This window comes from Esox lucius, chromosome 11 (assembly GCF_011004845.1).
Source record: "Esox lucius isolate fEsoLuc1 chromosome 11, fEsoLuc1.pri, whole genome shotgun sequence".
Taxonomy (NCBI): Eukaryota; Metazoa; Chordata; class Actinopteri; order Esociformes; family Esocidae; genus Esox; species Esox lucius.
In genome coordinates this window covers 27241552-27265513 of record NC_047579.1, presented here as the reverse complement: position 1 = coordinate 27265513, position 23962 = coordinate 27241552, and the positions used below count along the sequence as shown (strand labels likewise).

Genomic DNA, 23962 nt, shown 5'->3' with positions numbered 1-23962 from the left:
GCCTCCCACTCCTCATTCTGTTTTGGTTAAAGACAGTTTGCGCTGTTCTGTGAAGGGAGTAGTACACAGCGTTGTATGAGATCTTCAGTTTCTTGGCAATTTCTCACATGGAATAGCCTTCATTTCTCAGTACAATAATATAATTTTCAGAAGAAAGTTCTTTGTTTCTGGCCATTTTGAGCCTGTAATCAAACTCACAATTGTTGATGTTCCAGATACTCAACTAGTCTTAAGGTCAGTTTTATTGCTTCTTTAATCAGCACAAAAGTTTCCGGATATGCTAACAGAATTGCAAAAGGGATTTCTGATGTTTTGTTGTTATTTTATTGGACAAGAAATTGGCTTTTCTTTCAAAAACAAGGACATTTCTAAGTGACCCTAAGCTTTTGAATGGTAGTGTATTTTATAAAAAGGGTAGTTTGACTCCTGAATGCTAATTGGCTGATAGCTGTTGTATGTAAACAATAAGGCATGAGGGGATGTGATATATTAGTAATATATTACAAACCCTTAAGATGCCTTATTGCTATTATAAATCGGTAACCAATCCAATTAGAGTAGTAAAGAGTGATGTGATGGCATACCGGCAGTATATGGTCTCATATCACAGCTATCAACATATACCACAACTATCAACACTTTCAGGATTCAAACCACACATTTATCATAGAACATATACCATGATTATAACATCACATCTGCTTTTTTTAATCTATTTCCATTGATAACTGTTTTATAATAGCAATAAAGCATCTTGTTGTTTTGTGGTGTGTGGATCTCAGTCGGTTTCTGTGGTAAGACATTGACAAGCAGTCTGAAGCAGAAACCGGCTGGTGCTCAAAGCATTTCCATCTGTACAGGAATGTTCCTCATAGTTACTCGAGCACAAACCACAATACTTCAGACCGGAAATTATTAATTGATATTCCAGAATCTAGTGCACAAATCCGTACAGCAGAATCTAGACCACTCCAAATTACTAAAATATAAGGTAAAATCTAAAAAAACATGTGAGTACGCTACATAGTTTCTGTGAACATGCACAGGAGTGAATAGTTAGCTTTAGCTCAGTGAACTATGTTAAATTGTAAACCAAGAGCATATAACGTGTACAACCTTGAAATGTTTCCTGGTAGTTGCATCAGCTTCCTAAACACACACAGAATTGTTCTACTAAAGGACTTAACGGTAGACTGAAAATGTGTGCTGAATGCTTACAGACAACATAGGAATGAAAATAAAACGAAAGCGTTGAACATATTATAAATATTTACACATTCATATATACTGCAAAATAGAAAGGGCGCGTTATTTTAACATAGTCAAAAGTTAAAATAACGATGACGCAACGTTGTATCGTTTAAAGGTCCATCCCACCATAAGAACGATGACCAATCAACAAGCAAGACTGCAACAACTCCCCCCCGGTAGACAAATCGTGGTCATCTCTATGGGTCATCTCCACTCCGCTGGTTTGAACTCGGTTAACCTCGGCAACTCAAACCCACGTAACCTTGTTTGTTTTGGCCAACCACATGGCAGAGATAAATCACACATTTCTTCTTTAACCCCCTGCTGTGCTAATCAACATCTCTGACTCGTTTCGATATATCTTTGATTAACATTTATTTTAGTATTAAAACCACTCCAAACACACACAATATTTAGTATAAAATCCCATATAACCCATTGCAGTTCAATGGAATTGGTTGCAAATAATTTTTATTGAACTGCAATAAGTTATGTAGGATAAATAATTTCTAAATAAGTAATGTAGATTAATTACAGCCATACCCTTTCATGTATATGTTTCATTTACAGAAAGATTTTGACATGGCTGTTTATTATTTTGTGGATCTGGTTTTCGAGAACTGTGCTAACGAATGTTCTCAGGGTCACGTCCGGAACGCAAATGAACACTTTCAGGGTTTGCTCCCGCACGGACACATATACAGTTCATTACATTACGGCGATGGCAGCTTTGAGGACGGTGAGTCTAAAGATCAATGACTCTCTTATCTCATAATTGTGTTTTTACCTCTCTGTAAATAGTTAACCTTGTGGGCTAATAATGTGTAGTTAGAACCGATGGACCTTGATTATCTACCTTTTAAAGTGATTTGCTACTACATCCCGTGCTTCAGTCAACCATCAGTGTAAGCATAGCTATTATACCTAGCTTCCTCTCGGGTCTTGAAGTTGGCAGTGGGGACGTAATTAATAAGTGCAGTCACACAGATCCGTTGGGTATATTTAAGCCAGTATTCGTAGCGGGTGTGATAAATACAATTGTATGCCTAGTCATCTATTATTTGACATATTTCAAATCAAGATCGCACAGCAATGACTGTGTACAGGCTAGGGATTATTTTATATTTGGATTACATTAATCCTAATTATTTGGGGGGTTTAGCTAGCTGCAAACGTGTAAATGTACGAAGGATGTATTCCATTTCAAAACAAACTGCAATGGACGATTGTGATGGAAAGCGTATTGCTTACACCTAGCAGTGCCGACAAAGTATTCAATGCAATTGTGTGATGCCATCATCACACAAACATATAAATGTTTGCTCGCGTTGTTCTTTTTAACGTTGCTAGACAAACGTGTGAAACGGATTGCGGGCAATAAGTAGGACACCTACATTACACTTGCAAGCCATGTTAGGTCATGATTTAAAAACTACTCGGATTCCACCAGGACCCTCTACCTATAACAGGCATGTCAAAGCGTCAGGACACCTGCCGCTAAACACACACAGTCATTGCCCTAAGATGGAACGTTATCGTTTAAAACAAGTTGTAACACTATGTGACTGCAGGCCATGTAGGCCAACAATGCTAGCATTACGTGTCAAGCTATTTAATTGCAGTGTTGGTTCTTATCCCTACCACTAAACCTTTTGAGCAAAGGTTTTAGCTTTTTTAGATGTGTCCAACCAGGGTTTGGTGTAGAAGTAGTTACAGCTTATTGCTTGGCTTCAGTTGACCTTCACAACCAACACAAAGTGCAGGCACTGAAAAGAACATACATACTGTACATGCACACACACATACAAACACTGCACGTGTCACCCCAGACACAGGTGGTGTTTTGCTGGCCCACATGCACTTAAGGGACAACATCACCTTGGCTGAGGAGACAGGTTTCCAATGTGGAAGTAGATTGTATTACCTATCAGTCATAATGTGAATTGTGTTTGTCTAGAAGGTGGTTCTTTTAACCGTGTCAGGATTGAGTTTAATGCTGTCACTTGTTTATTAGGCACTTCATGGACGGTTCATTCAAGCATTCCCCTTCTCCTTGGGGTCGTTGCGGTTTGCCAGCTCATTTAAGGTATGACTACAGGCACGGCCCGGTTAAATGCCTGCTGAAACCTGTTTGAAGGCGAGAGTGTCATTACTAATGGCAACAGTCCACTAGTCAGCCCTGGGCTCTTTTGAATGACCTTTAATGGCGCCCTTTCTTCTCTCCTCTCATTTTCTTGGCTTTAATTATTTAATTCAGTTTTAATCAAAGTGTTCAATTGACTCCCAGGAGCGATGTTAATTAACGCTCAACGCATGCTCTTCTGATTATCATGGTGAACGAGAATCATTGTGTTTGCTCCTCGCATTGTTGCTCTGCTCCGCACCTGTTCCTCTCTAAGGCCGCGGACCTGACAGTCGAACGCAGCGTCGCGGGGAAGCCCAAGCCGGACCCCGCCACCCTGGTGTTCGGCAAGCAGTTCTCAGACCACATGCTGACTATCTATTGGTCAGAAAAAGAGGGCTGGGAGGTGCCCCAGGTCAAACCCTTCCAGAACCTGTCCCTGCACCCAGCCACGTCAGCCCTGCACTATTCCATAGAGGTGAGTGGTGGCTACTTCTCTGAAAGTCCACTCATCCAACACTTTTTGCCAATTACCTATTTATGTAAAACAGCGAATTGTCTGCTGAAATATAGTTGATGAAGTCAGTCAGAAATCTGTGTTGAAATTACAAGGTTTAACAGGAAGTCGACTTCCGCTCAGAAGCAGAGACCATGTCACCCGAGCTGACCTGGAGGAAGCCTGTACAACAAAAATCTGTTCCACCCGTTCCGTCAACAGTGCCAGTGTTCCGTCAACAGTGCCAGTGTTCCGTCAACAGTGCCAGTGTTCCGTCAACAGTGCCAGTGGCCCTAGCTTTAGCGCTGTACACAATAAGCCATCATACAGTGTGGCATAAAGGACCTTCTCAGTGTCCCTGGGCCAGAATAGAGCCGAACATTACCCGGGACGTTCAGCACTGGTGGTTACACCTGTCATCAACTAACATACATTACACAGAACAGTGGAGATGGTGTGGCACTGGACAGGAAACGGGACACATTTGGCAACCCGCTTGATTGACCCGCGGGCGTGGATTATCCTTTTCCGTCGCCAAGAGAAAAGGTTTTCCGTTGCTCAGTCGTCTCGTCTGTGTCTTACCCGTAGCTGTTCGAGGGCATGAAGGCGTTCCGAGGGGTCGACAACCACATCCGTCTGTTCAGACCCGACCTTAACATGGAGAGGATGCACCGCAGCGCCGTCCGGAGCTGCCTACCGGTGAGTGCCCCGCCCGGGCCGGTGCCTGTGATACTCCCGGTCAATGCCGCTTGTCAACTCGAATAGAGTCCAATCGAGTAGTCAAGTGCCTGCTGTCTCTCCTCTGTGGCTGTAGTTGTTTGATAAGGTGGAGCTCTTGGAGTGCATTCGGAAGCTGGTGGAGGTGGACCAGGAGTGGGTACCCTACTCCCTTGACGCCAGCCTGTACATCCGGCCTACCTTCATCGGGATAGAGGTGAGCGCCTCATCTCTCCGACGTCGCCGACGGTCTTCGTTTACGAGATGCCTAATATTTACTAAGCATTTTGGTTTTTAAATCTGTTTATTATGTTATATCATATTTCATCATACAATTGTTGTGTTTACCATTTTTCCGCCTCCCTCTCTTGTGTGTGTGTGTGTGTACACACAAGGTACAGTCCCCTGTTTGCACTCTATCTATTTGCAGATAGAGTGCAAACCGAACTGGATTACAGCGTATCTATTTTTAAACTCTCTACACTCAGGCCACAGGGTTGACCGTCACTTTCCCAGCTGTTGACTGGACCGGTAACACCCTCTTCTTCCTCCTTTATGGCCTTAGCCTTCCCTGGGGGTGTCAAGGGCTGCCCATGCCCTGCTCTTCTGCATCCTGAGTCCTGTGGGGCCCTACTTTACCACAGGGGCCTTCAGCCCGGTGTCTCTGCTGGCAGACCCGAGCTACATCAGAGCCTGGAGGGGGGGGGTTGGAGCCTACAAGATGGGGGGGTGAGTGTCGCATTCTTACCACAGTTGTGCACACATACACAGCATTCCATGAATAGGTGGAATGGTTGGGTAACTTTGAATGTGGAAATGCCTGGACGTTGGTCTCGTAATACTGTGAGGTAGTGCTCTGAGTCTGCAGCATAAGTCAACTTCTGAGTAGAGAATAACTTAGGCAACAATGCGAGGACCAAACACAATAATATAATGTCATTGTTTAGCTATTTTTACTATGAGCATACAACATGCTGGCTGCATGTTAGCAGAATATTAACTGTATGTGTTTTCTGTCTGTCCTCTGGTAGCCATGTTACTGACCTCTCACGTTTCACCCCTAGCAAGGACTTCCGTATCAGGGCAATTCCAGCATTATGGATGTGACATTTGAAAAATGTCAACTACTTATCAAGCATAAATTAACATTTTTGTATTTATAGAATTCATAGAACCCTACACTTTTAGGTACAAAATTGTAAGTTATCCCATTTTCTGTTAGCAGGATAACAAAAACTGCCTTATAAATGGATGTGATGGAAAGGGACTGGCATTTTTGGGAGAAAATAAACATTGTCAAAATTCTGTGAAGTCTTAGGGTAAAATAGTAAAAGCCACTTTTTAACTGAGGCTGAATACAAAAACTACAACTATGAAAACATAACTGTCATATTTACGAGGAAATCGGTCCATTACGGGTGTGACAGTCTCCTTTATGGATGTGACACAAAAGTATGTATATTTATCACCCAACATTTCTTCTGATGTCAGCCGAAAAGTCAGTTTACCTCATATAGATAGTTGTGTAAAATACATTTGTATATATAAGTTATTATTTATTGGAAATATTTTTTAAATGTTCTGGTTGACCTTACTGCGGAATTGCCCTAAAGTGTTATGTGTGTCTCTATGGGAGCCGCTGGTATCAAATATGATCCAGTCCTTCTCTCGGGTCTTTTCCTGCCCCTCACTGTGTCCCATGTTTTTCGGTCTGGTTCAGGAATTACGGACCTACGATAGCGGTTCAGACCGAGGCAGTGCGGCAGGGCTGTCAGCAGGTTCTGTGGCTGTATGGAGAGCAGGAAGAGATCACCGAGGTCGGAACCATGAACCTCTTCATCTACTGGACTAATGAGGGAGGAGGTCTGTACGTCCCTTTGACTCTCCGGTCTTCATGACTGCACTTGGGTTCTGCTTAGCTGGCTGTACATTACAGGACAGTTTTCAGTCGTTCACAAAATGTTTCGCTTATCAAAAATATATATCACAGTCTAAATATCCGGGTTTGATTGTCCTGATAAGTTCCCGGCTGTCTGTTTGGGTTCACTCCTGCATCTTCCAGGATGCCCCTCTCTCTGCTTGGTGGGCATGTAATGGAAACAGCCACTGCAAGCTTTCTGATGCTGTCAACAACAGCCAGGCAACCATTGTAAAATGATGTTTAATTGGACGTGCGTGGGATAGAGAGCCTGTTCTATTAATCCAGCTGGATGTGACATTGTTTAACGTTCCGGCAGTTGTTACTGCTCTCAGAATGCCAGACGGGAAGCCGCCACTAGATCCCACACATGCCATGTGAACTTTATCACTAATATAATCAGGGTTAGCTAATGAGGCCTTAATGGAAATCACTGGCAGGGTCAACATGATTTAATGAGGCGGTCTGACTCTTTGGGCAGAGGTGTTTTGACTGCTTCGTTGCAACAGTGTGCCAAATGATGATGTTTCTAGACAGTGTGCTTAGTGGATTTACTAGAACATTGATGTGGAAGTAGATTTTAGGTACATTTTCCCCCTATTTTGCGTAATGGGTTTTTAGTTGCTCGGCTACCGCCAGACATCTGGAAACATAAGACAGAGAGGGGACTAGAAAGGTTGCAGGTTCCTGGATGACTATTATGTAGACGAGTCCTCACACAAAGCACTGATCGTTCTCGCTGGGTAATGTGTGGTCATCCCAGTGTTCTCGCTGGGTAATGTGTGGTCATCCCAGTGTTCTCGCTGGGTAATGTGTGGTCATCCCAGTGTTCTCGCTGGGTAATGTGTGGTCATCTCAGTGTTCTCGCTGGGTAATGTGTGGTCATCCCAGTGTTCTCGCTGGGTAATGTGTGGTCATCCCAGTGTTCTCGCTGGGTAATGTGTGGTCATCTCAGTGTTCTCGCTGGGTAATGTGTGGTCATCTCAGTGTTCTCGCTGGGTAATGTGTGGTCATCCCAGTGTTCTCGCTGGGTAATGTGTGGTCATCTCAGTGTTCTCGCTGGGTAATGTGTGGTCATCTCAGTGTTCTCGCTGGGTAATGTGTGGTCATCCCAGTGTTCTCGCTGGGTAATGTGTGGTCATCCCAGTGTTCTCGCTGGGTAATGTGTGGTCATCCCAGTGTTCTCGCTGGGTAATGTGTGGTCATCCCAGTGTTCTCGCTGGGTAATGTGTGGTCATCTCAATGTTCTCGCTGGGTAATGTGTGGTCATCCCAGTGTTCTCGCTGGGTAATGTGTGGTCATCCCAGTGTTCTCGCTGGGTAATGTGTGGTCATCCCAGTGTTCTCGCTGGGTAATGTGTGGTCATCTCAGTGTTCTCGCTGGGTAATGTGTGGTCATCCCAGTGTTCTCGCTGGGTAATGTGTGGTCATCCCAGTGTTCTCGCTGGGTAATGTGTGGTCATCCCAGTGTTCTCGCTGGGTAATGTGTGGTCATCCCAGTGTTCTCGCTGGGTAATGTGTGGTCATCCCAGTGTTCTCGCTGGGTAATGTGTGGTCATCCCAGTGTTCTCGCTGGGTAATGTGTGGTCATCCCAGTGTTCTCGCTGGGTAATGTGTGGTCATCTCAATGTTCTCGCTGGGTAATGTGTGGTCATCCCAGTGTTCTCGCTGGGTAATGTGTGGTCATCCCAGTGTTCTCGCTGGGTAATGTGTGGTCATCCCAGTGTTCTCGCTGGGTAATGTGTGGTCATCCCAGTGTTCTCGCTGGGTAATGTGTGGTCATCCCAGTGTTCTCGCTGGGTAATGTGTGGTCATCCCAGTGTTCTCGCTGGGTAATGTGTGGCCAGCATTAGTGACTGACAAGTGTTTTCCGCCAGTTTATTGTTAATAACTGTGTAACCAACTGTGTGTAATCTATGTATCTGAGAGTATCTGTTTGTGTTTTTGCAGAGAAAGAGTTGCTGACTCCTCCTCTCGATGGCATCATCCTCCCAGGAGTCACCAGACAGTCTCTCCTGGACCTGGCCAGGGAGTGGGTGAGTGAGGACAACTCTGTGGAAGGATTACCATATAGTAAAGATGGTAATAAACCAGTGAGAGAGATGGCAAAAAGTTATTAGGCCCTTTGAAGTTACTGTTAATTTACTATTTAAGGGAGGCCACTCTTTACTGGGCGGCTAGGACAAGCTTTTAATGGGCCTCTAATGGGTTCTTAATGAAGTGATAAGGAGTTGAACTAGGGCTGCTATTGTATTTTTTTTTAGTCACTAACTCGCCTCACTTTGTAAAATATTAAATAGGTCAATCAGTGGAGCAGGTTTGTTTGGCCTTGGCACACATTATTGTTTATTATTAAATAGGATCTCAATGGACATGTTTTTTGACAGGGTGAGTTCAAAGTGACGGAGCGAACCATGGGCATGAAGGAGCTGTTAGGTGCTCTGAACTCTGGGAAGATTATAGAGGTTTTTGGCGCCGGGACGGCCTGTGTTGTCTGTCCTGTCGGCAGTCTTCTTTACAAAGGAAAGGTAACCAAAACCCTTTTAGTCATGTGTACCATTTTTCCTTTCACATTGAATATCAAGCAACGTATGTGTTAATATGCCCCTCCCCTTCTCCAGACCTATCAAATTCCTACCATGCAGAATGGGCCAGACCTGGCCAAGCGATTCCACAAAGATCTGACAGATATTCAGGTATAAGCAGCTTTGTCCTAATGCTTTCTTTGACCCTTTTAACAGAGTACTTACCTCATATATTGATATAACTTAATCCATTTTGTCTGCTCTAAGCAACAAAATAAAGACAATACTGTTCTTTTCTCCTGGTGCCATCCACTCCTTCATCCAGTATGGACGAAAACCGAGTGAATGGGCCCCGCTGGCAGTGTGACTGGCTACTTGCACACGCCAGTCACATCCCGACTAGTCCCCTGCTCCGCCTTCCAGACCAGCAGCTTCACCACAACCATTAATGCACTCCTCTTTTGTGTTTCTGTGTACTTTCAAAGGGATACGTCATTCTCGTATTACAAACGGTTGCACGAAATACCGACAGTTAGACAATAGCGCACACGCAGTGCTGTGAACTGGCCGCAGCTTTGGCTCTACGAGCACGGTTTAGTTTGCGTACTTCTGTATCAGAAACGGTTATCTACTTGTTAGTCTCTCTTCCTCTATCTGTTATCGTCATGCAGCGCGTTAGGGAAGAGGGTAGTCCTCTTCGCTTTTTAATAGCACAAACACTAAACGACGTGCCCTGTAGTGTGGTCCACGTGAACGGGCATTGACTGTAATGTTGTAGCAGCTGAAATGTGCAATACAAGCAGCTGTTGTTGGTGTTGTAGGACATTAGAAGTGACTTGTGTTTTACAGCATATTTCACAACCTTACTGTTACGTGACTGTAAGAACAATTTCCATCAAAATAGTGTCATGCATTATAACCCGAGGTACCAGAATAATTAACTTTTTTAAAATAAATATCTATGTATAGATTCTGGAATATGAATGATTATACGTACTGTATTGATATCTGTGCTGCTTTTTAACAGTTGCTTAAAAATAGTTTATACTGACCATAGTCCGGTTTGAGTCAAGTGCATATGTTTCAATGTTTTTGACCCAACCCCGACTAACTCAGAAGTCTTTCCAGGATAGGTTGTTCATTGATTACTTTGATTAGCACCTGATGGCTGCTCTTAAGGGGGGCAATTATATTTGAGTTAAGTCAAGATTAAAATGAATTGCTGTTTTATTATTTGGAGCTTATTTGATCAAACAGATCTTTTGTATTCCCTAGATTGTGTCAATAGGTGTTGTGCCCATGAAATACAGAGGACATCAGGACAACATCTCTATTGGCTTTATTTCCCCCTGTGGAAATGCATATTCTATCCACATTTCTGAGGCTAGCATAGCATCTCACACTCCATTGAATGCACGGTTGATGTCAACCTTGGCTATAGGAAGAGTACCATTTAATATAAACTTTATCCACCAATCCAAAGAGAACAATAGGTGTTCTGGTCTGGACAGCAAATCCCATTGTTAGGGGCAGAAATATTGATCTGGTTGTTATATCCAATATCTCTGGTGTGTCTGACGGTTAAAAAGAAAGTCAAGTTATCGGTTTTGGTATTTGTCTCTTGTTTGGAAAATATAGTATTGTCAAAAACATTGAGATTAAAATGGTGGGGTCAAAGGGAACTCGAGCACACGCACAACGGCTGAGTTACATGAGACTATACTGTAAACCATGTGGATGGGGGGGCAACAGTCCTTAAGGGGGGTAGTGATGTCACATTTCTCCCAGGCTGTTACAAACATAAACTGTTCTTTTCTAAAATGTCACCAATCAGTTCTCCAAGGACTGCTGTCGCCCAACCCTGCTTCAGACTTGAGTATGAGACCACTTTCAGTGTGCTAAGACTGTCTGTAATCCATGTAAGCTTCTAACAATGAGTTCTTTTAAAGTTTGGTAAATTGTTGTTTTTCTCATGTGTGACATTGGAACGGTCTAATACAGTGTTTCTCAACCCTGCTCCGGGACGCCCCCTGCCCTGCATGTTTTAGATCTCTCCCTGCCCTAACACACCTGATGTAGCTCATGAAGGACTTGACAATGAGCTGAATCATTTGAATCAGGCGTGACAGAGCAGGGAGAGACCTAGAACATGCAGCGCAGGGTCAGGGTTGAGAAACACTCCCCTAATATTTCCTGCTTCACGTCCTCCTCTCTTTTCTTTTAACATATTTCACTTTCAAATGACTCCCAGTTCTTTGTCTGCTTATCCTCTCCTTAAGTGCCTTACTGAGTGTACCTCCGTCCTGGATCTGTCTAACCTGAGTCCTTACAGTGGTTGCAATAGGCCACACGCTATCCTGTTGGGATATTTCTGTTGTGGGACAATGTTTACTCTATTTTGGTGTATGTTTCATTTCAATAAACTCATGTTCCTTTAACTTTTTTGACAATCCCTTTTTAGACAAGCTTTCCTTTTTGCGAACCATTTCAGAACAGCCAGTATGTATTCATAAGGTGCAAAATCTACTCTGGGAACTAAACTCGACCGAGATTAACCAACTTGCTGCTTTTGACCAATGGAATGTCTGTTTGGTTTGGATTATTGACTCCAACCTTAGGTTCTCTCAGACTGGCAGTTTAATTCTCTTTCATTAATGACAAACATGTCTTATTTGATTCATTGGAAATACTTTATAAACATTATTGATTGTACTGTATGCCAATGCTCATTCAGAACACAAAAGATAGCATGAGTAAACTGAATAGTCACATTTCCAGAGCTATGGAATAAACATTATTTCTAAGACAAAAAAAACGAATATAATAACACTGAAACCGATGCTAAATATCACTTTTTTCCTACCAGAATATTAAACCCAAATTGATTAACTACAAATATAGATGTATCATAATATATAGTACGCACAAGCATGTTTCGAAACAGGAAGGGGAAAAAAAACATGTTTTACATTTACACTTCACAGTGCGGAACCAAAGGGCAATCAGTTGGACAAATTCACAACTAACATTCCAGTATCAGAACATCTGAGAGCAGGCCAGTAATAAATAGAACCCCAGGCTGGATTTGACTGACGCTGTACTGATGGTGGATCAGTGGATAGTGGATTTACAGTAACATTCAGCTGACACCAGGGGGCATTCTACCAGTGCCTGGCCCTGCCATTAGCTCTTGTCTTTAATAGGACAGTCCTCTTCAAAGACAGCCAGTGTGTGCTGTCCCACTGGGTTGAATAGGATGGCGTCTACCTCCCCCCCGCCAGTACTTGCTTTTTGGAAGTGAATCTCCAGTAGGTCCTGGAGGTTCTCCTGATCCATAATGTCAGGGATGCCAGTAAGCAGCACTGTACGGCCACACACGGACAGACGTGTCTGAGGGAGGGGACAGCGGGGTCAGAATGGATGAGAGCTGTCTGCAGACAACTTAGACTAATGGTTTAGACTCGCTGGATTGTTAGCGGCTAGATTTGCCTCTCTCTTAGGTCATTGAGCAGGTACCTGAGGATTTATTCAGGTCAGGTTATGCCACGCCCCAAAATGTAGACAATAAATATGTTTACCTGAAGTTGTGTGACCTCTCCGTTCAGGAACGGGGTAACCTTCACACTGTGCTTGGTCTTTTTGTCAAACTCCACATCATGGTACAGCTTGTCAGTCAGGCCTTTGGCAACTGTAGGGAAGTAGGCACAGTTGCTTTCTTAATTATTTGGTCCATTACTAATTATATTAAGTTAGAAAATCAAATTACACTAAGTAGAAAAATTATAAATCCTTAAAAATTATAAGGCAACATAGTTAACAATCTAATCTGTAAAAAAAGAACAGACAAGAGCAATATTGGAACTGACATTAAACATAACATGTACAGACTAGAATGTTAACTATATTGCCTTATATTATTAAATGATGGCTTTTATTTTGAAAAAGAAAATCTGAGTGCTGCCAGCATCATATCCTGCTGCTACAAGAACAGTAATGAAGCCTCATATGGCCATCACAAAAAAATAGTGATGGCCATTCGAGGCTTCAAAAGTGTTATTTTAGCAGCAGGATATTATGCTAGCAGCACTCAGATTTTTTTTTTCACAATAAAAGCCATCAGTGAAATGTAAAGCAATATAGTTAATCTAGTCTGTACATTTTATGTTTATTGTCCATTCCAATGTGATTCTTGCTTGTACTTTTTCACAGACTATACATTTCAATGATGACTTACTGTGATAAAAAATATCGCCCCTTAAAGACTGAAAACTGAAATCTAAATTATTGTGCTCAATTTTTCTGACAGATTTAAAAAAATTCATTCCAACAATAGGCCACATTCGATAAGCATTTCTCATATTCAACCACTATGTGAATGGTCCGGTTAGTCGGTCATGGCTGTGGTTGGTCTTGGCTGTGCATGCGTTTATAAACACTGAAACGTGATGATAAATCCCACTTCACATGGATATGATCCCACACATGGTTTACGCACAGACGCTTCACACATAAATGAGGGCCCAGATTATTCAACCCTCCTCACGAACCGTTGTCCTTTGTGAAGGTGATGACCACATGTCCAGAATCATGCAGCATGTCCGATTCCTCCACTTCGCCTCCTCCATTCTTGGTTTTGGCAAAATGGATCTCCAGTTTGTCCAGCAAGCGATCAGCAGGAATCTTCTTAGGCAGATTAGAAACCAAGATGCGGCGAGGACACACCTGAGTGTCCAGCTGAGGTAGAAACACAGATCCACATTTACATGCACTGGTTCACACAGGAATCGACATGAATACAAATTATAATTGGATTAACCTGACGTAACCCCCGTTATTCTGGACAGAACACTTCGTAACATTTAATGAGCTGGAGATAATGACAATGAGTTTAGAAAGCGTCATGCTGTCTTCACTATTATTCTACAATAATAGTAAAAATAAAAATACCCTTGAATGAGTAGGTGTGTCCAAACATTTTACTGGTACTGTATATATATATATAAAAAAAACAGCTCTACTGCACCCTGGCCTACCGCTGATTGTCATTCCACACACCTACTTCCTTCCCGACAGATTTTACTGTACCAGAAATGTATATGTACGTGAGCAATTATCAATGACTTGATACCTAGACATGGGTTAATGGAAACATGTACCTCTACTTGACTGGGTAGCAGAAGCCGTATAGGTTTGGCCTCCAGAGTGATGGTTACATCACTGCCCAGATCCACCTTATGCTCCCTCATGTTCAGGATCTTTTGAGCCACTGTGGAGAAACACAGGATGTGTAATCACGGGAAATCAAATGGCAACCAAACAGAGTGAGGGTATTTGTGCTTGGTCTCACCAATGTCCTCCTCAAAGGTGATCAGCGCAGTGCCTTCCTTCATTGGATACACTATGCGTGGTTTCACATCAAAATCGAGTGCGTTTACTCCATTACCCGTCTCGCCAGTGAACACAACCCTTTTTTCAGGCACTGCAGAAGACACCTAAAAGCAGAGACACTCCTCAACTGGGAACAGAATCTACCAACCTACTAGCAGTAATGATACTACATGTTACTGGTTTTGAGGCAAGGCCCTACATCAGTCTGCTGCTTCAGGTGTTGGGTGCTCTGCTCCTCATGCTGCAGTTCTTTGAGTGTGTTCTGGATCTCCCTCCTCAACCTGCTTTCCTCATCAAGCATGGCAGCCATCTTGTTCTGCAGAGGAATTTAACGCTCTGTCAGTCTTTAAGGAAGAATACTTAACCCCCCACAGCAAATAAAATCCCAGCGTTGATCATTGTCTGTGTAGTGGTTCATGAGAGCGGTCATACCCTTTCAGATTCCACATCCCTGGCTTGGATAATCTCATCCTCTTCCAGAGACTTTTTCATTCTGACCGTGCGAGTTCTGAACTTTTCAGCCAAGTCCTCCTGGTCATACTTTGCTTTGTTAAGGTCTTGCTGCTCTTTCACCAGCTGGCCGTGTTGCAACTGATGGTACAGAATGGTTTTATAAGCCCTATGAGCTATAGGTTTAACAGCCACAGTCGTCAGTTAAGTATATATCAGGAATTTGATTGGCTATAGGGTTAAGAGCCACCGTCTTCAGTTATGTATATACAGTGGATATAAAAAATCTACACACCCCTGTTAAAATGCCAGGTTTTTGTGATGTAAAAGAATGAGATAGAGATAAATCATGTCAGAACTTTTTCCACTTGTAATGTGACCTATAATGTGAATATACCAGGAATATGATTGGCTATAGGTTTAACAGCCACAGTCTTCAGTTATGTATACATCAGGAATATGATTGGCTATTTTAACAGGGGTGTGTATACTTTTTACAGGGGTAAAAGGCCAACAACCTATGCACTGAGTCATGAAGACTACTTGGTTGGAATTGTAACATGGCTCAAGAAGCAAGGACAACAACAATACCTTCATTTTGTTGATATCAGTTAAGATTTGCTGAAGGGGGTCTTGTGGGTCCATTACCAGAGAGAAATCCTGAAAGACAGTTCCATCCCATTGTGTCAGTGACCTGTACATGTTAAGAAACTGAGATTTCAAGAATTTACTGAATATGTATTTCCTCCTTACCTCATCAAGTGACATGACTGTTAGTTAAATTGACCCTGGTTCTGGAAGAAAGAATAAAATAATAAAGAACTAGGAAGGCCTATTGGCAAATTCTCTTTTTTGTAGGTAAGTAGGTAAATCCCGAACGTCCAACTTGTTAACTGAATTTCAGCAAGTCAGTTAGAAATGTCTGTTTCCCAGTGCTGACAAACATATGAAGCAATTTCTTTTAATGGGTGTAGGCTGTCATTTGACTGTCATTTAAGGTAATGACAGCCATTGTATAAAGAACACAAGGTACAATACTGTGAGTTAGTTTTTTAGGCCAAAGACATATGTTTGTTGGCCATACTAGCGGTTTTCAAATCTTTCCTCAGAACTCAAATTCTTTCAAATTTAATGCCAGCACATACACTTAAATCAACTAACCAACTATGAGCCCATAACTTGCAGAACTGAAATAGTTCAGGGCAAGAAAACGGTGTATTGTTTTGAGGTCCTCTAGAGAGTTTTGACAACCAGAAACGCTACAATGACAGATTGCTTGAGATCAGTGTATAATGTGTAATAACAGTATAAGATAAAACAATTAATAAACAGTCCTATGAAACAAATCTTTTAAATCTCAATTACAGCGAATCCACACAGTCAACACTTCAAAATTCGACGCGTTTAAACGTTTTCCCGAGGAAATCTATACCAACCTGGCCAGATAACATATTCGTTTTGGCAATGTACTATTCTCTTAACGAAATCTAATATTTGCAGCAAAAAACATTAATGTAGTTTTTTATTAGTTTTTTACAAGTCTAGAAAAAGAAACCTACTCACCACCGCTGTTAACTTCAGTCTTTCGGTTTCATTTTAGGATTTCTTATGAGAACGTAGTCTTGATACGTCAGTAAAAATTGTGCGTGCCAAAAACAAGTGTGCTGTGCTGTTAATTCTAGTCATTATGGTCGCATAAAAAAAATGAATATGGAGGAAAGCGCTGACTCAGGCAGAACGTTAAAAAAAGGGAAATTAAGTGAAAGACATGTGGAAATGTTTTTATTTTTGTTTTGATTGCTGAAACTAGGATGAAAACTGGCTATTTGTCAGTATATGCGCAGTTTAAACATATACAGCTGTTCTTTTCTATGGAATATTGGTAAGTCATTTCAATTTCGCAAATATTTATTTTTCATATATTTATGTTTTATTATTTTATGACAGGATAGAGGCGAGGGAGACATGTAAAATAGAAGTGTAGCTCTGGCTCAGCCACAGTTGGCAACACCAGACTCCAGCACAGGCCTCAATATAATGGGTATGAGTCGCACTCAGGCCCCGCGGCAGCATGAGATGACTGAGGGAGCATTTTTTATAAATGCCCTGCCCCACCTCATAGCCGGTGAGCTCTTGCATGGAGCCCCAGAGCGAGGGAGATTGACCGTCATCTTGAACTTCTTCCATTTTCTAATAATTGCACCAACAGTTGTTGCCTTCTCAACAGGCTGCTTGCCTATTGTCCTGTAGCCCATCCCAACCTTGTGCAGGTCTACAATTTTATCCCTGATGGCCTTACACAGCATTCTGGTCTTGGCCATTGTGGAGAGGTTGGAGTCTATTTGATTGAGTGTGTGGACAGGTGTCTTTTATACAGGTAACGAGTTCAAACAGGTGCAGTTAATACAGATGAGTGGAGAACAGGAGGGCTTCTTAAAGGAAAAACTAACAGGATTGTTAGAGCCGGAATTCTTCCTGGTTGGTAGGTGATCAAATACTTATGTCATGCAATAAAATGCAAATTAATTATTTCATAATCATACAATGTGATTTTCTGGATTTTAGTTTTAGATTCCGTCTCTCACAGTTGAAGTGTACCTATGATAAAAATTACAGACCTCTACATGTTTTGTATGTAGGAAAACCTGCAAAATTGGCAGTGTATCAAATATTTGTTCTCCTCACTGTATGTAATGAACCTGCAGTCTTATCAGCTCCTCGACATTAGTGGTGGGTGCAAATGAACTGATGCTCCTTTCAAAACAATAGCATGTCAGAATGTTTGTTTGATACCATGCTTTTTCAAAGCTTGTTGCAAAATTCAGACTCCTAGTTCCCCAATGCCAAGAACTGACCAAATTAGATACAAAGTTTCAGTACTTACCCCTTTAATAAGTGGCACAGTCGCTAGACTAGGCATAATTGATAGGTAAAAAGTAATGGGCAGCGGCACAAGACCGAATCATGTTGAACAGAACGTTTTCAATTTGAAAATACTATTTAAATATTTATAACTATTTAGGGTATCCTAACACCATAACTGAAACTGTATTACAAGGATGCAGTTTGAAGTGTGATGGAATTTTGAAGGTGAAGACCAGAATACTGTTTTAATATTATTCCTATGTTGGCAGCTGGGCTTTTTGTATTCTATTGTCTTTTATATTCATTTATATACAGGTATTTTTAGTATGCTTTGAAATGGGTGGGTCTTAGTTGGCAGAGGCATGTTTTGTCCTCAAGGTAAGAGGTAGTAGAGGGTACTATAAATCTTGGCAGTAGGACTAAGGTACTTCGATTATTGCTCAATTTCTAACCACGTGTATGGTTGTATTTTGATGATAATCCCATGCATGTCAAAATAAAAAATCCACAATAGAACTTGCGACTCAAGACCAGTATTAAGTGTTTACAAGAGCAAACTGGAATCACAAAATAGCAACCCCATTCATGCCAGCCCATTGCACCAGCCTTTTGGGAAAATTTCTGTATTAACATTAAATGTGCATTTCTGACCAGCAGATGTCACTGATCGAGTATTTAAGTGCTTTTTCAACAATAATGTTTTCAGAAAGCATTATTTGCCAAAGACATTTATTGGCAGGTAAATGGATCATCTTGGCAGATGAATGCTCATGAACCATTGTAAACTAATTTGTGCACAATGAGAAATACATTTTGTGCATCTAGAAAATTAGCCGTCTTTCACTTCAGATATTATGAAATAGGGGACCAAACCATTAAAGGTTGCATCAATACCTCCAAGTTTGACCGATGACAAAACTAGCTAAAATAGTACACTGCGGTTAAACAAGAATACTATGCTTTTGCGTTTATAATATTTGAATTCCTTGTTGTAAGTTTACCAGTGAGTACATTCTCCAAATCTACCTGGATAGACGTAGAAGGTATAGAACAGATGCATACTTGTCTCTGTTGGGGACTCATGTTCTATTAATTGTATTGTAAAAATGTTTTCCCCTATCCAACAAGCATAATCATCCAGTCCTTGTATTAAGCTGTATTCTTTCAATGCAAACCCACTTGATTGTTGCATTCATTGTATTACACACATTTAACAGTGAGCACTGCAATAGTTGCAGTTCTGACCAGAAACAGTAGTCAAATCCAAATCCCATGTTGAAAAAGTACATTAAAACTTGACACTTTTTATACATTTATTAGTTAAACCAATGACAGCCTAGAATCTGAGCTTCTGGAAGAACCATTTGTTTTTGCCCGTCTTGTACCTGGAGTGAGGAAAAAGATTGAGAAAATGTTGTCAATGATCCAACACCCGACAAGCTTTGCTGTAACATTTAAATCTCATGCAGAAGTGAACATGCATGTATTGTTAGCACATCACACCACTTAGCGTGGGAAAAGACTCACCTCTCCTCAAACTTAATCTTGGCCTCCCGTCTGGCTTTACGTTTCAGGGCAGGGTCCCTGAAGACATCCTTGTTGACAACAGTTTTATCCAGAGGAATGTCGACAGAGTATCTGAACACAAGACATTGACAAGGTACTAAGTAATCATGGATAAGATATATCAAACTATTTAAAACATCCAACATAACTATATCAAAACAAGGCATGTGTTTAATAAAAGGAGGACAGAATGAATTAGGTGACCAGTTCACAACACATGGAACAAAAAAAGGGAAGGCAGATTTCTTAAATAGTTCTTCCCAGCACTTATTGTAACTATAGTGGTGTAAACAGGCCAATGCAACACAAGCCTGCTTGTAGGGATAATAGTTCTAGATTCTACAAGCAGAACGCAGAAACAGTCAACACATTTCTTGGTTTTGCAGTATTACCAAAAAGAGCATTGCCAGTCCACAATTCCCCCTAAACAGGTTTCTTCTTTAAACATGTCATAATCCCATGTCCCCTTTACACTGACCTGGTGGGCATGAGGTGATTGTAGTTGTACACCTTCACGAAAGCCTTGATTTTAGACCTTTTGGCAATCTTCTTCTTGCCCATGGTTGTGGTCACTTTGCGGGGGTAGCGGTCAATGCCTGAGACCAGAGCATGGCTGTATGGGCGGTCTGAGGTGCCATCATCAATGTTCTGCAGGGAGAACATTCAATTAGTCATTTATTCAGTAGCATGTTTTTGGACCACAAAATGTGACTTTCACCAGATGGTGAAACATATTCAACAGTTAAGAGACTGCTTATAGTAAAACAGTTAAAGGCAAAACTTACCTTGACAATAACAGCTTTACGCCCAGCGTAGCGTCCAGCAAGGACCATCACCACCTTCCCAGGTTTCATGAACTTGCCCATCTCTGAGACAAGAAACAGGGTCAGTCAAGCAAACCAACAATACTTAATCCATAGGTTGGTAAATAAGAGACAATACTCGGTGCTTTCATGAGACTGTCAACTCCATGGTCTACCAGTTATGCTAACAAGTAGATAGCTAGAGCATTCCATACATTTTGACCAGTTACTACAGGGAACTTAAAAAACTGTACTTGTTCAGTTGCAATGAAGTTGAATCTAAACAAAAATGAGGCATGCATTTAAAGAAACGGAACGTGTCTTAGCTTTTACAATTAGCCACCGTGGGTTAGGATAGCTAGCAATCCCTGTTTGGATAACTGGGTAGGCAGTGACCATAACATTGCAAAGCCATTAACCGAATATAATATGTTCATCCCGGTGTACATGTAGGTACGATATAAACGACAGTTGGCTTTCAATCGAGAAATGTACATCACGGAAGCCGCCATGTTGAAAAGCTATTGACTTAGATAGCAGACAACGTATATAAGTACCAGTTTCTTAAACAAAAGCAATCGATTAATATAAATGATCATCAAACCCAGTTCTTAAACGTCTACTTCACAGTAAAAAATGAATAAGAAGTAGTTTAACGTAACACATTTGGACGATGGTTGAGGATAATTTCTTAGAGATATTCACTCACTGGTGCTGTTCTACGGCCACCGCTAGTAGGAAAGGAAGTCGAGAAGGTTTTCGTGACCTTTCACATCAAATCAACAATGCGTCATTTCCGTGGAGCGCAAAACTACCATCAAATATTAATACCAATCTATACTGTACACCGAGCTATATAGCGAACGAGCGCAACTTAGACCATTTAAATTAAAAAAATAATATATACACGTTTTACTACCGTATCTGTGGCAGTTTTCTCAAAACCTCTGTTAACAGTTTTACTTTCCTATGCTCATAAATGGGGTGACTGTACTTACAAGTAAAATGACTGCTGTCTGATTTATCTACAAACCACCCATCATAAATAGCGACTCAAGCATCATGGGTGTGGAATATGGCTGTTCTTAGGCATTATGCGCCTCAGGGTGGCTGGATACATATCCATTAGCTGTGGTGAATGGCTGTGTACTACAAACCCAGAGTTGCCTCTGCTTAAATTAGTTATTTCCATAAGAGCTGTGGATCGAAAAGTAAAACAAAGCCACCTCTATGACAACATTAACAATGGGTAATTAAAGGAAGATGTCACTGCCCAATGTTATTGTATGCTTATGTTTCTTTAATTTTGGCCATAAGAATATGGTTCAATGAGGGGTTCAGTGTTCAACTACACACGTTTACCTTCTCATTTACAAGCTAGCTGAGGTTAACTACAATACAAGGTAGAGGAGTTAGTGAAGTAATATTTGTCAACTCTGAGTTCAAAATTGGAACAAAATGTCACTCAAATGTGGCATACCTTATAGCCATGTTACCAACCTAGCTGAATGGGTTGGGCATGGAGCTTAATGCCAGAGTGGGTTACATTTCCATAGGGGGCAGGATAAACAAAAATGAGAATGTATTATGTGCTAAATGACTTGCATGCAAATTTAAATGGCGACATATCCTCTAGAACTAACCTACTCTGAGGCAGGGAAACATGGAGGCAGGGTTTAAGTGTCCGTAAGTGGGTAATATGTAGAATTGTTGCATAGTGTTATCCAACAATGTCCATAATGTATTTATTGTCGGAAAATGGTTACATGGGAAAACTTGGGAAAGTTAAACACCAAGCAGGTTATGGTACACAGGGAAAACCATAGGTGTAGGTTTGATTTAGAAGAGGGGGATAAACATTGATGTAGCGTGTTGACGCTGTCCTGCAAGTCAATTGGTGGCTCACTTCTGGAGTCGACACCAGGATTGGCCATCAAATCATAATTTCAGGCTGCAAATGAACCTGCAGACTGTACTGTTGAAAGACGATGTTTACTGGTAGTCAGTATGAAATGGTTTCAGCTAATATGATACTGACATCATGGTAGAATTGCACTGCAAAATGAAACAATATCTGTATGAAGGAATGGTTGCCATTTTTTTTTTATTCGAACAGTATACTTTTTATGTTATTATTCAGCATATTGGGTGTAAGGAAAGAGCTTTACAAATACTTGTATTATTATTATTTTCCCTTCTTGATGCAGTCCTATGGAATTAACCATCCGCATTCCAAATGTCAACTCTATTATGAATCAAAACATTCTTAGAACTCTAGCTGGTAAGGCTTGAAAGGTTTCCTTGGATATTTATGGTGATGTAGAATAGAATGCAACTTATTAATACTATAAAGCAGAGGGGCACACTATTAGGATCCCAGTGATTAAAGGAGTGGATTGTTGCTCGATATTGATATTGATTGATGTATAATTTTTTATTTGAATAATTAAGAAACACCTTTGTTGTACATTGCATATGTGGATATGTATTTTAATCAGGTACTTGTTAAATGACTATTGTGTCTTTTATGTTTTAATTGAACATTTAATATTTTGTGAGCTAGCCTGACATTTCTTAATATTGGTCAAAGGCATGGGCCCAGTTTTTCAATTTATCAATTTGGATTTCGGCTATTAGATTTTCACAATTTCAAAATGTGATGTTAAATGGTTCCTTCCTCTAAAGGTTATGTTGGCCAAGAGAAACTGTAATCATGTCATCTTAAACAGCCAATGCAAACTTCAAGGTAAATTTAAGCAACACAAGCAAAAATGTGTGTAAGTAATGTGTAAGGATGTTTTAAAGAAAACAGGAAATCACCTGAAATTGATACTATGTACTGAAAGGTGGTTTGAATAGAATGTGTAAAACAATCCTCAAATCCCTACTGCTTCCATATCTTTTCATTTAAGGTTTGGTGTGGCTGTTTAAAGAATCATGCATTACAGTTAGTCAGCTAATTTCAAAATGAGGAAACATCTAAACACAGAACTATAATTTGTAAGTTAAGTGTTCAGTTTAGTGTTCAGATTGTTTAAAGGGGTTTTACAGCAGGATGTTGTGTTACAGGAGTACAACATTTCTGAATGGAAAGTATTATGTAGAGCATTGTAGGAAATAAATAGTAATTATCATCTGAAAGAAGGTGTTGTTACTATTAATTAAGTAAAAGGAAGTAGATTCAAAGCAGCCCAACTCTCTTTCACCCTCTCTCTCTCTCCCTCTATCTGTCATTGTGAGTCTGTGTGCATTTTAGGAATATATAGTATGTATTGTTGAATGTATTGGATTGAAAATTGTGGTTGTATTTTCCTTAATCAGTTGTACAAGATTCACACAACCTTATGCTAGATAGAAGCTGAGAATGCTTTTGGAAAATACTTGGAGACTGTTGCTATCCGACTATTCTTGGTCTTGGAATGCATCATTCTAATGCTGAAACGTATTCACGTTACAATTGTGTTCTTTTACATAAATCAAGAGCTAAGTATGGAATCAGTTAAACAACAAGTGGAGGAGTTCAGAAAGGAAAGACAACGATTAGAAGAACTCCAGAAACAGATCAATAGAGAAAGAAAAATACAGAAAAGGGAAAAACACCAGCTTTCTCTGAAGGCAGTTAGTGAATGATGACATGGAGGAGGTGAGATGGGAGAGGGAGGAGTTCTGGAGTGACAGAGATAAGACAAGGAAAGAGAATGAGGAAGGAGCCAGGACTAAGGAGGAAGGAGTCAGGTTGAAGAAAGAGGCAGCCAGGATGAAGGAGGAGGCAGCCAGGATGAAGGAGGAGGCTGTCGGGTGAAGGGAGAGGCCGCCTGGATGAAGGAGGAGGCAGACAGGAAGGGATGAGTTTGAAGGGAGA

At 41.0% G+C, this 23962-nt stretch overlaps 3 protein-coding genes across 3 annotated transcripts; 1 reads left to right on the top strand and 2 right to left on the bottom strand.

Moving 5' to 3' along the window:
- Positions 1 to 1729: 1729 nt before the first annotated feature.
- On the top strand, positions 1730 to 11466 carry bcat2 (branched chain amino-acid transaminase 2, mitochondrial). The gene is made up of 11 exons (XM_010874089.4): positions 1730 to 1990; positions 3266 to 3337; positions 3651 to 3851; positions 4458 to 4568; positions 4684 to 4803; positions 5152 to 5315; positions 6307 to 6449; positions 8454 to 8539; positions 8891 to 9031; positions 9125 to 9199; positions 9354 to 11466. The coding sequence occupies exons 1-11, from the start codon at positions 1913 to 1915 to the stop codon at positions 9393 to 9395; spliced, it is 1233 nt and encodes a 410-aa protein (XP_010872391.2). The 5' UTR covers positions 1730 to 1912; the 3' UTR covers positions 9396 to 11466.
- Positions 11467 to 11647: 181 nt separating this feature from the next.
- On the bottom strand, positions 11648 to 16526 carry ifi35 (interferon-induced protein 35). The gene is made up of 10 exons (XM_010874088.4): positions 16430 to 16526; positions 15620 to 15660; positions 15458 to 15526; positions 14849 to 15007; positions 14616 to 14732; positions 14376 to 14520; positions 14185 to 14294; positions 13576 to 13762; positions 12607 to 12716; positions 11648 to 12418 (listed from the first exon to the last, which is right to left on the bottom strand). Exons 2-10 carry the CDS (start codon positions 15632 to 15634, stop codon positions 12212 to 12214), a joined length of 1119 nt encoding a protein of 372 aa, XP_010872390.2. The 5' UTR covers positions 15635 to 15660; positions 16430 to 16526; the 3' UTR covers positions 11648 to 12211.
- A 2504-nt stretch (positions 16527 to 19030) lies between these two features.
- On the bottom strand, positions 19031 to 20891 carry rpl27 (ribosomal protein L27). Its single transcript, XM_010874086.2, has 5 exons — positions 20810 to 20891; positions 20083 to 20165; positions 19776 to 19945; positions 19259 to 19369; positions 19031 to 19116 (listed from the first exon to the last, which is right to left on the bottom strand). The coding sequence occupies exons 2-5, from the start codon at positions 20161 to 20163 to the stop codon at positions 19068 to 19070; spliced, it is 411 nt and encodes a 136-aa protein (XP_010872388.1). The 5' UTR covers positions 20164 to 20165; positions 20810 to 20891; the 3' UTR covers positions 19031 to 19067.
- Positions 20892 to 23962: the final 3071 nt, after the last annotated feature.

Bases quoted from the DNA above. Each gene is read 5' to 3' on its own strand.
- bcat2 (XM_010874089.4), top strand. From the start codon at position 1,913: ATGAACACTTTCAGGGTTTGCTCCCGCACGGACACATATACAGTTCAT. The intron at 3,852-4,457 runs GTGAGTGGTGGC...TCTTACCCGTAG, and splicing joins CCCTGCACTATTCCATAGAG to CTGTTCGAGGGCATGAAGGC. The intron at 4,804-5,151 runs GTGAGCGCCTCA...TTATGGCCTTAG, and splicing joins CTACCTTCATCGGGATAGAG to CCTTCCCTGGGGGTGTCAAG.
- ifi35 (XM_010874088.4), bottom strand. The intron at 14,733-14,848 runs GTATGACCGCTC...ATTCCTCTGCAG, and splicing joins GGGATGTGGAATCTGAAAGG to AACAAGATGGCTGCCATGCT. The intron at 12,717-13,575 runs GTTCGTGAGGAG...ACTTCCCTACAG, and splicing joins CACCTTCACAAAGGACAACG to TTGCCAAAGGCCTGACTGAC.
- rpl27 (XM_010874086.2), bottom strand. From the start codon at position 20,163: ATGGGCAAGTTCATGAAACCTGGGAAGGTGGTGATGGTCCTTGCTGGA. The intron at 19,370-19,775 runs GTCAGTGTAAAG...TCTTGTGTTCAG, and splicing joins AATCACCTCATGCCCACCAG to ATACTCTGTCGACATTCCTC. The intron at 19,117-19,258 runs GTGAGTCTTTTC...TCCTCACTCCAG, and splicing joins AAGATTAAGTTTGAGGAGAG to GTACAAGACGGGCAAAAACA.